At 36.7% G+C, this 16,859-nt stretch overlaps 1 protein-coding gene across 2 annotated transcripts in view; it reads right to left on the reverse strand.

Moving 5' to 3' along the window:
• LOC145988907 (huntingtin-interacting protein 1-like) overlaps nucleotides 1–16,859 on the reverse strand; it is a 145,484-nt gene that overhangs the window by 40,738 nt on the left and 87,887 nt on the right. For both annotated transcript variants that reach the window (XM_083124199.1, XM_083124200.1), the window contains exon 12: nucleotides 6,289–6,495. In XM_083124199.1, coding sequence (XP_082980325.1) covers nucleotides 6,289–6,495 — 207 coding nt within the window. The remainder of the gene's footprint in view (nucleotides 1–6,288; nucleotides 6,496–16,859) is intronic.

A 16,859-nucleotide genomic window follows, 5' to 3' on the forward strand; every position in this document is an offset into this window, starting at 1 on the left:
AGTTCTGCCCTTATATTGTCTTTTAGTTCGTCGATGCTATGAGGGTTATTTCGGTAGACTCTATTTTTCAAGGTTCCCCACAAATAATAGTCACATACGGTAAGATCTGGCGAACGTGAAGGCCCTAAACCTCTTGAAATTATTCTGTCATCAAACACCTCCCTTATAGCGTCCAAAGAATCAGCGGCGGTATGGGCTGTGGCCGAATCTTGTTGAAAATACCCATATTGTCTCTCATTATCTGATAACAACTGAAAAAAACGGCGCGAGTAATTGTGTGCGGTACCTCTCTGAATTTATTGTGTCTTCAAAAATTATAGGCCCTATTATTCTTTTGGCACTTACAGCACACCACACACCAATTTTTGCATCGTGTAACGGAACTTCGTGTATTATTCGGGGATTTTCAGTGCTCCAGTATCTATTGTTCTGTGAACAAACATGACCACGCAAGTGAAACCATGCCTCATCCGAAAAAATTATTAACTGTGGATCAACAATACCATCTACAATATTCTGCAAAACCCAATTACAGAAATTTACTCTACTTACGTTGTCAGGGGGCCGTAATTCTTGCACTATAGAAACTCTGTACGGTTTTAATTTTAGTAGCTTAGTGGCTGTATGTGCTGATGATTTTGACACGCCCATCTCCTGTGAAACACGGCGTAGAGGTTTGTTTGGAGAACGTTCTAACGCTGCACCAATTTCATCAAGTTTTGCTTCGGTTAGAATCCGTCGTTTTTGCTTAGGTGTTTTAAAATTTAACGATCCAGTTTCTCGTAATTTAAGGACAAGACGTCTAACCGTATCTCTATGTGGAGGTGAAACGCCTGGGAATTTCTGTACAAATTGCCTACACACGTCTGTTTTCACGTAAGTGTCATACATAAAAATTCTTTGTTCTAACGTGAACCTTGCGGCTGGCATTCCAATCGTCTGACTGACACAACACACATACACACTGCAATAACACAAACAAGTAACGGCAAGTAACCAAGAATAACACTCTTACGCACAGTACGAAATTAACACGCTCTTGGTTTACATCTGCCTGCCACTATATTCACAGCTCTGTAGTCGCGAAGGAACAAAAAACTTGAGCTAGGAGATTTCGGATTGCAAGGAAGCTCACGAACACCATTAGCTTTTAACGGTTCGTCTGCAGCGTAATCTTGATACAGTGTTGCACATTCGAAACCTCCAAACGATCCCCATCGACACAAAACTCTTTCAAGGATATAAACTTAAGCAGGACGTTACTGGTCAAAACTATGATTAAAATGTTTTACAGAGTATTATCTGTGGCTCTTAATATAATTTCTAAAGCGTATTTATTTGTGTATATAAGGGTGGAACTTGGAAGAATTACAGAAGAACTTTTGCGTGTTATAACACAGGTTAGTGCTCGTTTTGCAAGATGTCCACAAAAATAAGCAGGCATTACAGGCCTCAAATGTCGGCATCTCCGTCAGCGCCGCCCGCCACGTTTCTCCCGATCTCTCGGCTGCAGATCGAAATGGACGCACTGTGTGTGTATATATATATATATATATTTTGATGAAGGGATTGGGAGCATAAAAGTAGAAAAATCAATATATAATTTACTGATACCATAGCAATATTCTACACCTTGTATAAAACTGCAAATGTTCAATGAAGACCTGTCTGGTTAGTTAACCTCCTTAATTAATATATGCATATGCAGATCTTCACATGGAGCTGCCTTAGAACAGTGGTATTCAAACTGTGAGGTTGCGCCTCCCTGGGGAGGCACCAAAGTTTTGCAGGGGAGACATGAAAGTTCCGAAAGAAATATTTATTTCTTTATGGAAGTTTAAAATATGCTAATAAAAAAAAATACAAATTTCCTTTTCTGCATTATTGCAACTCAATGGTTGTCCATTGATAATGTTGTCTCCAGTGGTTTTTGAACCAAGACAGAAACTGCAAGGTACTGTACCTTGTAGAAGAAAACCATGGCAATGCTGAAAACCTAATTGATAGTGCCTTTGTACAGAAATTGGCATACCTTTCTGATATTTTCCACAAACTGACTGTATCTCTACAAGGTACAAGGGTATCTGCAACAACTATCAGACAAGGTGCCAGCTTTCAAAAGGAAGTTGCTGCTTTGCAAGAGAGAGATTGAAGATGAAAGCATTGGCGATTGCTCTCGTACATTGAGCATGTTGTTAGAAGAAAGAGGACTACAAATAAATGAAGTCCAAACATTGTTGATACCTGTTTTTAACATCTATTATCCAGCTTTTCTTACTGTCTGTATCTATACTTTTTATCTCATGAATATTGTACTGCTGAATGAAATGACACCAGCTTATAAACATTAAAAAAGTGTACACTACTTGTATTAATCACATACATTATAATTTCATTACTTGTATATGTACGAACAGAAAATAAACACATGAAGAAATTTTGTGTTGATCTTTCAAGTCATGTTACATGTATTTTCTCTATTATTGTTGAGGGGAGACAGGTGCAGTTTTTGGCAGCGGAGGGGAGCCACGAGAGCTAAAAGTATGAAAACCCCTGCCTTAGAAAATTAAACTGTATATTTAGACATGTCCCTTACAAAACAATCCTGTGTGAAGTACACCTTTAGGGAGAATTCACACCGAAGAGATATGCGACACAAGACACGAGTGTTTCACACCGAAGAGCAGGGTTGGCATGTTTAAAACAAAAGTGTTTTAAAAAACTTGTTTTAACCATTTAAAACACACAGCTTTGTTTTTCACAAATGTTTAAAACAAAGTGTTTTACACATGTTTTTATCAGACTTGTTTAAAACACATTTTGATACTTGGTGTTTGATAGTTTGTGGTTATTTGCGTGTTTTATAACTATGCCTTACATTCCATGTTAATCTGTTTATTGTGTATAGAAATCTGTTCAGTGGCTGAAAATGTATAATGAATTAACAAAGAAACATTTTGTTATGAATACCCGTGGGTCACGTTTAAAACACCTGGCTGTTTTTTTACAGGTGCTCAAAATATTTTAAAAATTGAATACTACATGAATGAAACCATTTTGTTCCTCACTTAACACACTGCAAAATATGCACATTGTTGATAATGTCAGTTGCGTTCACGATAAAATATATTAAAATAACAAACAAAAAAGACAGAGTAGCTACCACGTAAACTCAGTGGGTCTGTGGATTAGTTGAAGCTTCTCGAACAGCCTACATGCGAGATTTAAGACTAAAATACATGTGAATGGCTTATTGCAGAAAGGGACCTGAGTCACATTTTTGAGGTATCGGAGTTAATTTTTTCATCTCCACTGTGTCTAGCAGCATACTGCAGGGGGGTGCATTGAGGGTTGCAAAATTAACTATTCATTATGTTGAATATTTGAGCCAACAACGGCACATTTCTTTCTTACACTATTAATATTATACGATTTTTCATTGTTTTTCTCAGAATTGTGCAAAAGTGACTCAGGTCCCTTTCTGCAATAAGCCATTCATTCATGTGTATTTTAAGAAGTTAGTCAAGTATTTAATAGGAACACGGTCCATCATTGGATGATTAACAGATTCTTTATTAATCAGTATTTTTAGAAAATAAGTCTTCTTGGCATTATGTTTTAAGCATTTTATTTGTTGAAAACAGTTTTTTCGGTTCATGTTTAAAACATTTAAAACATGTTCAAAACTAAAAAAAAACAACATCTAAATCGCATTGTAAAATTTGTGCAAGTTATTGAAACTCAGGAGAGACATGTTCTGCATGAGAAAACAGACATAATATGCACTGACATAAAACTGTATATGCTAGACTTTCCAAACTGGATAAAGCTAATACCTAAACACTAGAGAAATGATCTCAATCTTCGTGAAACCATGTCCCGGTATTATTTTTAAGTCAATGCCCTTAGCCCAATAATTTTTCTCATAAATACCTTTACAGTAATAAAGATTTTATGCATGAATTAACATGTACCTATGAAATTAAATATTGAATTTGAATTTAAAATTTTGGGTACGTCAGCACTAAGGCTATTTTGCATCCGTCACATTATACAGGGTCCAGCCCCTTATCGTTACAAATAACAACTCTAACGTTGCAGAACTAAAATCATAAAATATTAAAATCTTCTGACTCGTTAAAAGCTGAAGCTGTAAAGGGGCACGCAGCACACATAAGGACAAAAGAACAGGACAATACAAACAAAATTATACTGGCCATGGGGCCAGTCGCCAGAGCCTCGTTAGTCTTCAGTCCAGGGTGTACTAATGTGGAAGTGAGGTTGACATTTGGGTGTACTATGTGCAAGGTCACCCCTTACACCCCGAAATTAAATATTGATAAATAAGTTCTAGCATAATCATATAGAGTAATAATAGTTTGATTACGTGTGTAGAATTGTTGACAAATATAAAAATATGAATGACAAAGTGCTAATGTCATCTCCTTTTAATTAAGTGATGCCAGGTTTGATAACCGGTGGAGGCACATTGTGCCGCCGGTCCCACTTTAAACTGTAGGTTGAGTCCTGATAAGTATATTTGTGTATAAAATGGGCTTAAAAAAGGAAAATTCATATTGGTATTATGATAGTTGTCAACCATTTTCAACAGAACCTTTTGCAGCTTAGTCTAGTTGATACGAGGGCAAGGTATCGAGTCGCGGCCCGGCGGTTGAGAAACAATGCACTAGATTACTTTACCATGTTGGCTGATCAATTTTGGACTAAAGAGCCTCCATATGCTGGCTTTTTCAAATAAAAACGGTCACGTCTTAAATGGCAATATCTTTACATGATATTCAAGGCAAATTACAGCCCATAACTGCATAAAAAAACTTGATAAAAAGAAAAGAACGTTGTGTTTAAATCTTAAAACTTCATTAAAACATTGTACATAATATCGACACTTTATTATATCAACAATTTTTAGCTTCAAATGCGTTGTAAGACCTCCAGTTGGGCTCTCTTCTAAAGCTTAAATATAGCTCATTGTAGTGAAGCATTCACTGCGCAAACGCGAACAACAAACTGAAGCGACACGATGCACGATATTGAGAAAAAGGCACAGTCCAAGAGACACGTAAGTGACATGCGACACGTGCATCTTGCAGTGTCTCTTCGGTTCGAATGGTTGCATTGATTACTGAGGGTCGGCTTCCAAGCGACACGTGTATCATGTTGCATGTCTCTTCGGTGTGAATTCTCCCTAACAGTCACAAAAAATAATAATAATGGCAATGCACAACACGATTCCCAATTAATCTATCCCATCACTAAAATTTACACTGCAAATTTAGGGATGAGCTAATGCATCACTGTCAGTTGATATTTGAAAGTAATGGCTGAAATATAATCACCAGTACTGATAGACTTTTTCAGAATGTGGGTATCTCATGAGATATGCAAAATAGCAATTAATGAGCTGCAGAGTTAAAATATCTTGGAAATTTGAACAGATGATCTTGGATGATTACTCGTGCTAGATTGGATTTAATGTTCATGTATCAAGAATGGAACAAAGAGATTGCATGGTCACATCTTCATAACTTTATCTGGAAATCTGAGCTATGATAGTTCTTGAAAGGTTTACCACACATTCTAACTGTTTATGCAAATATAGAATATCAAATTTGGTTAGAAAAACTAACAAATAATCCTGGGTTAAAAATATTCAGAGGCGCACATTATGAGATAATGAGAATATAAAATAGCTATCATTTACTTGCAATACCAACTTTTATCGCAAAATGCTGGTGAAAATTGGATTTTCTTCAATGGTGTACTGAAGTGGTTCCCGAAATGTGTGCCAGGATACCCTGAGGTGACGTGACTGACTTACCGTGAAATGTTCCAATATTTTCACTGAAATTGTTCCAAACATGTGCTTATTTAGTACTTTTTACAGAAACTGTTTCTGAATTTAAAATTTATATTTATTTTTTAACTTAAACCAAGCAACCTAACCACACTAACAGAGCATTGCAAGTGATATATAGGCTTACATTCTGACTTGGGTACCGTGGAAAAATCTTGAAACACTAAGGGTGACGTGAAAAATCGAAAAAGTTTCGGGAACCCCTGGTCAGATATTCAGACTCAACGGACTAGCACATGGCACTTTACAGACCCTGCAAGATATCTAGCCTACAGAAAAGTATCAACTGCTACTGGTCATTTAAACCAAATGAATAGTTTCCAACATTGACAGCAATAAATGCCACTGATGAAATATCATTATCATCTTATCCCTAATTTGAAGAGCTCCAGCTACTTATATGATCCCCTCACCTTCTTCTCATCTTCAAACTGCTGCTGCACGGACTTCAATGCTATAATCTCAACATCTTTCTCGCTGGCAGCCTTTTGCAATGTTTCCTCCGCAACACTCTTCTGCACCAACATCTCTTGAAGCTTCGCCTCCACAGCAGCCTTGGATCTCTCAGCCTCCTCGCTTATTGTCTTTGCACTTACGATTTGTTTGTCAACATCAGCTTTCTGCAAGATGAGGAACATATTAAAAACAAGACAATAACAACAACTACCACAATACGGTACACGAAAGAAAAATCAATGTACAAAAAATACTGCACAAACTATGCAAGATACATAATTTCATTGGGTATCCAGTTGGATGTACTTTCCAGTTATTTGGGTTCTGCTTAAAACTGTAGACCCAGTCCCTATTGGCCTCACTACACATAAAGTGAATCAGGTTTTCCACTCTTTTTCGCAAAACAACTTTTCTGACTTTTCAAGGTTTTCCAAAAAAATTCAAAATAAATTTCCTGAACATGTACTGGGAAACCTCTTCATGAGTAACAGTGAAGTGGGTAGTGGGGCATTACACTTGCAGAAGTAACAGAAGGGAATGCAAGTAGCTCCCCTATTCCTGTTCTGCTGCTTACTGGCTTAAGATACAGTGCACAGGCATAAAGCTTGAACCACATTGAGCACTCACTGGGATCCAAAAGTTCAAGTAAGATGTTCAAGCCTGAAGTAAGTTACTGCTCTTTCTAAGAATTTTCTGTGAAACTTAAAACTTTTAAAATGCTGTTAGAAAGTAATGTCACACATGGAATAATGATATTTCACTCTGTGCCAGAATACCAAATTAAACTTTATAGGTTATTTGGAAGTGAATAGAGAAGGAAAAATAATCATTTTCCTAACCAGGAAAGTTAATGGGTGGTTAAGCTGGAATTATAAAAACAAACACGAACTGTTAATTCTTTTTCAAAAAAAAATGTTTCATGAGGTATCTTCAGAAAGCATGTACCACTGGGCTAGTGAATTTTTTTTTTTCAAAGAATTTAATTTTTATCAGTATCAGCATTCCTTACACTACTTCTTTTTACATAGTTTTCACAATTATTGAGGTTTATCCCATTGGGATGATAATTTTCGTGTTCGCTCCTTGTAGAATGAAGCTACCTGTGAAAATAACCACCTCTGCATCGATGTTTTGATGTTATCTACATTTTGAATGAAGAAAGGTGTAACCAGCTGAAAATTCATAGTCAGATATGTGAAGCTTATACTGGGTGAATCTTTTAAAAGAGGCCCCGTGGAAAATTTGCTCCTTGCATGTAGGCAACCTTGGTACACCGAAGAGAAGAGCGGGTTAGAGAACAGTCAAGGATATCGGTGCCAAGCATATTCGACAACATGACATGACATGACATATCCTGGACTGTTCTCTGCCCCGCTCTTCTCTTCGGTGTACCAGGGTTGCCTACAAGCAAGGAGCACATTTTCCACGGGGCCTCTTTTAAAAGACTCACCCAGTAGTTAAAATACCACGGCTGGTAAAAATGGGATCTCCAGAAAAAAGAAGCATCTTTCTGACCAACGTTTACTGTATCCGAAGAGTGGTGCAGGTGTGTTTTGCCTTTGTCAAGGCAACCTGCTCTCCAACCTGATACAGAAATTGACATCCTTTCCTGATAAATGACTCAATCAATATGAATACTATGTAGAAAAGTGGTGTACGAAATGAAGGGCTCTGGTGTAAAACATGGTGACAAAATGCAGGTTTCGAGATATTGAAAGTTTATGTTTAAAAAAAACATCTGAGTTACAAATTAAAATAAATTTCTAAACTATTTACAGCAAATATGATTCACTTGTATGTTTACTATCATAAAAACATGATATTTCATCTGAATTATTTTTTCGGTGGTGCTACATGTGATTTGTTTGAGGGCTGTTCAAGGAATTGTTGCAGTTACCATGCTTTACATGCAACGATATTATCAAAATGAGTGATCAGATACCACTTTATTCAAGCTGCCTCACGATGTCAGTTCCATAATATTTTGACATTAGACTTTTTATAGCAACCATTAAAATTTGCAATATAAAAATGAAAGCCTTTAATAATTTTATTCAATGAACAATAATTTGAGCCACTACTTGTAACAAGTTTTTGTTTTCCTATTTTGTGTTGTTTGTGACTGAAATGAACACCATTCGAAAATTATATTTCTTTGTCTTTATTATGTTAGTATTTAAAGAAATAAACATATTGTGGCTGGGTGCGTATTACTCACTATATAATACAAACAATACTAAAAATAGTATAAAATTAGTTTAAAACACTACTTATGTAAGTGAGTATGCAATTGTTGAAGAACGACGTTCCAGGGTACAACTGCGCCCTTCATCAGGTTCACAATTCCTTCTATTAAAGTCCATCTAAAAAAGTTAAAAACATGCACGACTGCACACCAGTGCCAGCTGTGCAATCGTGCATCTTTTTTACGAGTTCCCGTTTCTAAGGGATCTTAATGGATACAGGTGTTTTCAGCTTTAATGGGTCTTTTAAATAGTGAAGTTCTTTTAATTTGAAATATGTCAAGGACAGTTTTTAAGTGTTTTTATCCCAACCCTCTGCCTAATCTTCATATTACACTTTACAACGCAGCATTATGTTTTAGTGCTTAGAAGAAATTGTGAACCTGATGAAGGGGGCAGTTGTACCCTGAAACGTCGTTCTTCAACAATTGCATACTCACTTACGTAAGTAGTTTTTGTTAAAGAAATAAGTTCTGAATGGTTGTCATTAAAAATAACTTCCTTATCTCTATGAATATTAATCATGCAGAAATACGACTCCACATAAAATTGCCTTTGTGTTTTAGCTAAAAGCAAGAATCCATCCAAAAAGACCAATCCCTTCTTATTGCAACTTATCACAAAGGTATATGGGTGGATGTGGAGGTGATATGATCATCACCATGCTCCGGCCACCTTATACTCCCCCCACATACCCATTTATTAGAGGCCAGAGCTGTTCCATGCAGGAAGAGTGGGAAAAATTCTCACCTGAAATCACCCTCCCCAGGATTACAACCCAGGTCTTCTGCATGAGCCAGATGCCTCACCAAGTCAACCACATGCCACCATTAAGAGCATGAGGAACAGTTTCCACAAGGCTCTTCCCTCTGTTGCACTGTTGCCAACTTAGCTCTTTTGGAGCCAAATCTGGCTCTTTAGTGCACTCTTTTGGCTGACACCCCCCTCCTCTTTATGGCTCCCGACCACATAGACCAACTTGCCATTAATATATATATATTGCACGTGATATGGTTATATTGGCATTATATATACGATGCATCACACCCCCCTCTTACCTTCCCAGCTACTTTTTTATAGCACCATGGCTGACGTGAAGATGACATAATATTGTTATCCGGGAATAAATTGTCATCACTTTAAAGTTAACGGTAATAGCAGCAAACCCCCCCCCCCCACTTTGACACCTAGAATTACCCCACTTTATCCAGGCTTTGTATATATCCCTCCTTGAAAGTCAGTTTTAACTGAAAGTCGAAACTTCCATTGATTAGCTGTAACTTGAAGTTGATTCCCCATAAGGAATACATGGGATTCTGAAAGCTTTTATTCATGTATTCCATTTTTTTTCTTTTCTTTAAGTAACAGTGCCCATTCAGATGATATTGAAATAAATGCACAACTGGTAAGAAACTGTAACTCTTCCCCTTCAACACAGTAATGTGAAGAATACACACATAGCAATAAAATTATCACTTATATCTTTTACATAAAGCACAAATAATTATAGAATTCCATAATTCTCAGTCAACATGTTGTTCACATCCAAAATTTCTTTTCATGGTCACTCAGTTACAAAAAAAGTATTCATGTACTGGACCATATTCATGGTTTCTTCATGAGTACCGAAGCAAGACTAAGCCAAGAAGCAATGAACAGCCATATTATTTTGGTGCAACACCGTGCAAAGCTGGGGAAATTTATCCACAACTACCAAGGAAAGGCCTGTACAATTTTTATACACATGCCAGTAAATGAACATATATTTCTATTTACAAACTTAATACTAGTTTTACTCGAAATGTACAAAGCACAAAATATCATGGAGTTTTATGTTTTTCTTCTTACAAAAGCAGAAAATGTACTGGGGTGTAAGGGGCAAAGAACATCCACGCCTTTTTCGACCAAACTTCGAATTTTTCAAAGTAATGTTAAGTCTGTGCTATTGTATGGGTCTGAGACATGGAAAGTAACAAAAACGATCACCTCTAAACTACAGACATTCATTAATCGCTGCCTGAGAAAAATGTTGAATATCTTTTGGCCAGAAGGGATTCAAAACCAAGAACTTTGGAGAAACTGAGGTGACATACATTTCATATTTGCAATTAACCAAAAGCGAAGTAAAATAAATCAAATCAATCAACGAATTTACTGAACACATGAAAAATCTGTACTGGATGAAAAACTTGGGATGAGAATCAATTAATTGGTACTTTACCACTATTAGTATATTATTAACATTATCTTCATGTATATTATATTCAACATAAATGGGACTTCGGTCCTGTGATGGACAAATAAATAAATAAAATGAAATGAAATCAGCTGATATATCAAATTTACTATTACAATATTTCTAAAAAATAGTCTGAATTCAGTGAAATTTTCATCATTTTTCATTGCTTGTTGCTGTTCCATTTTTTTAATAGGGACTTCCAGAAACAGTTCTGGTTCACATTTCTCCTCCTTTAAAAATAAACTGGTTCTAGCAAAGTTCCTCCCTCCTTAAAATTAAACTGGTTCTATCTTTCTGAAAGTGAAACTGTTTCTAGCTACATCTCTCCCTCCTTACAAAGAAACTGATTCTAGCTAAGTTTCTACCTCTCCATAAATAGGATTTTTTTCTGGTCCAAGATAAGATAACCAGAGACGAACTGGTTCTGGCTCATGTTTCTTTATCCTACAAAGCTACTGTTGCTAGTTTAAGTTGCAACCCCATAAAAAGGAAGTAGTTCTGGTTACAAATCTTCCCCCTAAAAAAAAGGGGACAAGTTCTGGTTCAAGTTCCAGTTCATCTCTCCCTGTAAAGGAACTGATTCTGACTCATGGTTCTTCCTTCCAAAAAAAGGCTCTATTTCTGGATCAAGACTTACCTTTCATAAAAAGAATCTTGTCTTGATTCAGGTTCCAACTCCTAAAAAGGAAGTTGTTCTCATTCAAAGGCAATAGTTCTAGTTTCTTTCTCCTAGAAGAGAACTAGTTCTGTGTCTTCCTTTGCTCCATAAAAGGAATTACTAAAAGTCACTATTTTTGGTTCAAGTTCTTCCTTCCTTAAGAAAGAAAGTGATTCATGTATTCACTTACTCAACGTATGAGAACAAATAGTTATGTATTGTTATAGTAGTATCCAGTTTTCTTTCTTGCAGAATGCAGGAAGTTTCTCGATTCTATTCCCCTCCTGCATGACTCCCCTCCCCTCCATTGAAATCTTACGTCATTTCCAACTCGAAATCACGTGTCTCCTGAACAGCACGGATTACGCCCGGTGCTTACCTCCCACCTTTTAAACATCTTTATCCACATTTCATCGAAACATCGTATATAACTTTATTCCTTGCTGGCGAAAGATATACAGCTGCCGCTGATCTTTGTAGAGACTGCCGCTACTACATCAAAGCAAATGATAAAATTGTCCAGTTCAGTGTTTTTGCATTCCCGTTTGTAACTCTTTCTTGGTGACTCGAAGACAACGTTCACACCTTGAACCTCTGCTGAAGTTAAAGTACTGCTGATACGTTGTACAGACTTTTTGAGAAATCCCAATAGCTTCTGCTGTCAATTTTTGTACTTATGCAAAGTTGAAGTTCTTCCTTGCTTCTTATTATATGCAAGATTTCTGAAAAAACTTGTAAACGTTTCCAATGATTTCCTTACTTAGTTTTTCAATGTCCGTTCGCCAGGCTCATACACCACCATCACTTCCACCTGCTATTGTACCACACGTAGGACGCTGCTCCTCAATGTCATTCATAATGAATGCAAAACCAAATAATCCGTATATAATACGCAATCGACCGCATAATTTCAAAGCGCGAAGTGTCGACTGAGCAGCTTAGAAGTAGTGTGGCAACCCTGGATGGCCAGGGGTGTGGAGGAGACAAGGGGATGCTCCAACCTTGACTGGACAGTTTTCGTGGCGGGAACTCTAGTGATGTGATGAGTTAGTATGACTCGGTAACTAGCCTTTTTTTATTTTATACTGGAATTATACAAGTATCAGTGTCGGTAGGTATCGGTCATGGTATCAGCAAATAGTGGTATCGACTCAGCTCTAGTTTTAAATAAACATTTATGTCTCGAACTATGTATGCTAATTACATATTAATATTATACATAAATAGTTTTCTTCAGTACAGACTCTATTATAAGCCTATGATTGAAAATAAAATTATCAAGTAGTAGATGATGATTAAGTTTAACAACTTTATTTTCTCTTTTATGAAATTTGAACTCCGTCGAGCCCCCGGGTAGGCAATGCCGGAATGTGAAGGTTCAAAATGGTACCTGTATATTGCCCGATAGGTGTTCCATTCTCATGGAAAAAATTGCCCACTTGCAGCTGATACTTTCGGAGGGGAAAAAATATTTCTAATGTAAAGATGTGGGCTTTTTGGCAGGAAATTCCCCCTTTCTCTCCAAATATAGTCAGAATCAATTTTTACGTTACTAATTACTAATAGGATAGTATGTTCCAAAAGTTGAAAAAACTTATGTGACATACATGTCACATCTTGGCATTAAAGGTTTAACCTTCCATGATATTTTGTGCTTCTTATTCCAGATCACCATATGTTTTATCAACAATCAAATATTTATTTTGATACAAAATGTAATTTAAGTCCCCAGTGCTTCCCCCACTCCATGTAGAAACAGCCACCATAACAAACTAAACTGAAAACAACCACTGGTGCTGCCAAAGAAATAATCAGATTAAAAATACAATTTCCTTACAATAGACATTATTAGGTTATTAGCAGCTTTAGCGAATGTTGTTATCTTGTCAGACATTTTTAGCTGTTTTTCCAATCCTGCTTTCTGAAAATGAGAAAATTATTTGTATGGATTACAAGTTAGTATAATATTTATTTTTGTTTAAAATGAATCACCAAGTGCTAAATGCCAGTGATTTGATTATGCTAAAAACAAACATTAATTAATTACATAGTAATTTAATGTGGCTACATACATTTACCTTTAACCTTTTAGCTATCAAACATTTTTATTAGTATGATATTAACATGTAAATGGTATGTCTTGGTTTTATCTTGCGAGAAATTTTCTTAAAACTGGTACACCATGCAAGAAAACACACACACAAATCATTGAACTTCATGTTTACAATTCCTTGTTGGGTAAAGATACATCATCTTTGTCAGTTCTTCCACCACTTCTCACTTTTTATGCTGTTTCTATACTGTCCTTCACATACACACACTCCACTATACCAGGTGCCTTTCAACTTCTGTGTGCCTGGGCTTGATGTACAAAACAGACTTAAGTCTAGGGTACTTCAATGTAAGCATATTGTTTCCTCTCTCCCACAGTTGTAAATGTGAGCTGCTAAAGAGCCCTCTTATGAGTGGACTACCATGAGTGCAGGGTTTGATACCTGGTGGAGGCACATTGCACAGCAGTTCGAATCCTACTTTAAACTGTCCAGTACCGATTAGCCTATTTGTGCATAATGTAGACTTATTAGGTAACCAAAAAAGTTCTGTCGGTTTCTGATGATGAGGTTGAACTCCACATACTGCAAGTTCCAAGGCTAGAAGGACAAGATGATACTCAGTTGTTGGTGGGCATATACATGTTGCACCAGCAGGTTATGGTCAGTGCAGTTCAACATGAACATCAGTGAAGACAGGTGAAGCATGGGTACTCCAAACAGAATAATAAGAGCCTGTATGCTGCGAGAGTTTAAACGTGGTACAAACACAACACAGGGAAAGCAAATATGTCAGGTTTCAGCAATGATGTAGTGAATGAACGGACAGTGCAACGGTGGTTTCAAAAATTCAAGGACGGTGATGAATCCCTGGAAGATGCACCACATGCTGGAAGACTAACAGCCACGATGATTGTTGGGGTGAACAATGGCCTAACATGTGGCGACTTACAAGAAGAATTCAATGTTAGTGCAGAAACTATTTGACAGCACCTCTATCAATTTCGAAAACAGAATAAGGTGGGTCGATGGGTCCAGTATGCCTTCGCTGTGAGGCCCCACGTGGCTAAGGTCATCCCTGGCACCATTCTCTACCTTGGTTGGGGACCACTGATGCACCCAGCCTATTTGCCAGACATTGACCCATCTTTTCAATTCCATGGACGATGACCATACAGGAGGAGAGTTTCGAAACCCCAACGACGTGCACACCGCACTTGATGACTTCTTTGGTTCACGTTCCACAGAGTTCTACCACAGTGGGTTCCGGTTCATTCCATACCAAACCATCCATTGGTGGTTGCATGACCATTTTAGAAAAAAATAATTTTTTAGTACATACATTTGTACATGTTTCTAGATATCAAAACCAATGTTCAAAAAAATTTATTGTCTTTAGTTCTCCTGGGGCAGCCATTTTTCCAACATGGCGCAGGGCTTTTTTTGCTCATGTTGCAGTTTATGGAAACCTTAATATCTCAAAAACCATTACAGCTAGAGACCTGAAACAAAATTCATTTTGTAGGTAATAAAGCATATTTTCTGTGATATTCAAGTATGTTTTGCTTAATGAAGGAGTTTAGTTAAAGGCTTGAATTTTCTTTTATGTGTAGACCTACCTGCAGGGTGTCTGTAAATAAAATATCAGTGCTTAGAAATGCACCCCTTTTTTACAGCATGGGCTCAAACATGGCCATTCATGGAATTTTAACAGTTTTTGGGGTTAAATATCTCAGATGGGTCCTCTTGAAAAATTCTGAAATTTGGCACAAAAGAAGCCCTGCGTGAACCTAATTCACAGTAAAAATCTCAACTTATAGATTCAACTCGTTTTGGTTAATATGAGGTAACATATGTGACCTAATTTGTGACATTGATAGTAAGGTTAAGTTACATGTATACCTTGAAAAATGGAGTCTTTTCTTTTTCTTATTTAAAGTTGGGTTGTAAAAGCCTCAGAAAATATAGTAACATAAGATTTTAATACTTGACTTACCAGAAATTAAAATTACAAGGTATGACAATTGAAGATCTGCAAAATCTCATTGCAAAGGGTTTGATTTATTTTGTACACACGTCCAGTTGGTTGTCAGCTCCAGTTTCCTACGGATTCCCTTTGCCAAACCATGCAGAAATCCTTGTTCTTTCACCAAGTTCCTAGTCTCACTAAATGATAAAAACCTCCAGTTCATCACGTATATTTTTCTTGGCCAAGTGGTAATAATAATGTGATGATTCTGAACTTTTCACCATTAATTTTTGCTAATTTACATTTTTCTTTTTAAAATTTCAATTAAATTATTGTACTGTCCACGCAAAGGAATGTCACACTTGCTTTCTTTTCCTTCAGTTCTAATACTTGTTGGAACACAACTTACCCCTTTCCTTTGCACTCCTTGTATGATGCAAATAGTTTTGTGAGCAAGAGCACATAAGATTTTTTCTGCAATCAGCCTCCTCTGTTTTGAAATAGGAGATACTTCGAAAACAGAACAGACTACATCCATTTCCTTCAGTGTTTCTTTGGGTGGCACAAAGACATCATTTCAATTCTGGCTTTTATGCGAGCCACTTTTTCCATAGATGAAAATTTCACTGTAACATGGGCATATTGATTTACATGGTATACTGTAAGACTTACTTGACACTTTTTTGAGGAAACTCTCAGTTTTAGAGCTGACACCACCAACTGGACGTGGGTACCAAATAAATCAAACCCTTTGCAATGAGATTTTGCAGATCTTCAATTGTCATACCTTGTAATCAGGGCCGGATTAAGGTTTGTGCTATTGATGCTGCAGCATTAGGCCCATTCCTGAAATAGGCCCAGATGAAAACAGACAAGAATTTTCCTAAAGCTGGATAGTTTTCTTTTGCTATATTAACCTGAAAATAAATCTTAGAATGAAATTTGGAGTCCCAATTTCAGATGCCTAGACACAGCGTTACTTATTTATCATACAGTTACTATTATTCTTTTCGCTGTGACGTAACTATAACGTCGTTGTGTTTATTGTTCACCGAAGATTTCAAGCATCAAGCCCAATTTCGTTTTAATCTGGCCCTGCTTGCAATTTTAATTTCTGGTAAGTCAAGTATTAAAATCTTATGTTACTATATTTTCTGAGGCTTTTATAACCCAACTTTAAAAAAGAAAAGACTCCATTTTTCTAGGTATACATGTAACTTAACCTTACTTATCAATGTCACAAATTAGGTCACATATGTTACCTCATATTAACCAAAACGAGTTGAATCTAAAAGTTGAGATTTTTATTGTGAATTAGGTTCATGCAGGGCTTTTTTGTGCCAAATTTCAGAATTTTTCAAGAGGACC

This window comes from Lepisma saccharinum, chromosome 6, assembly GCF_977018435.1.
Source record: "Lepisma saccharinum chromosome 6, izLepSacc3.1, whole genome shotgun sequence".
Lineage (NCBI taxonomy): Eukaryota > Metazoa > Arthropoda > Insecta > Zygentoma > Lepismatidae > Lepisma > Lepisma saccharinum.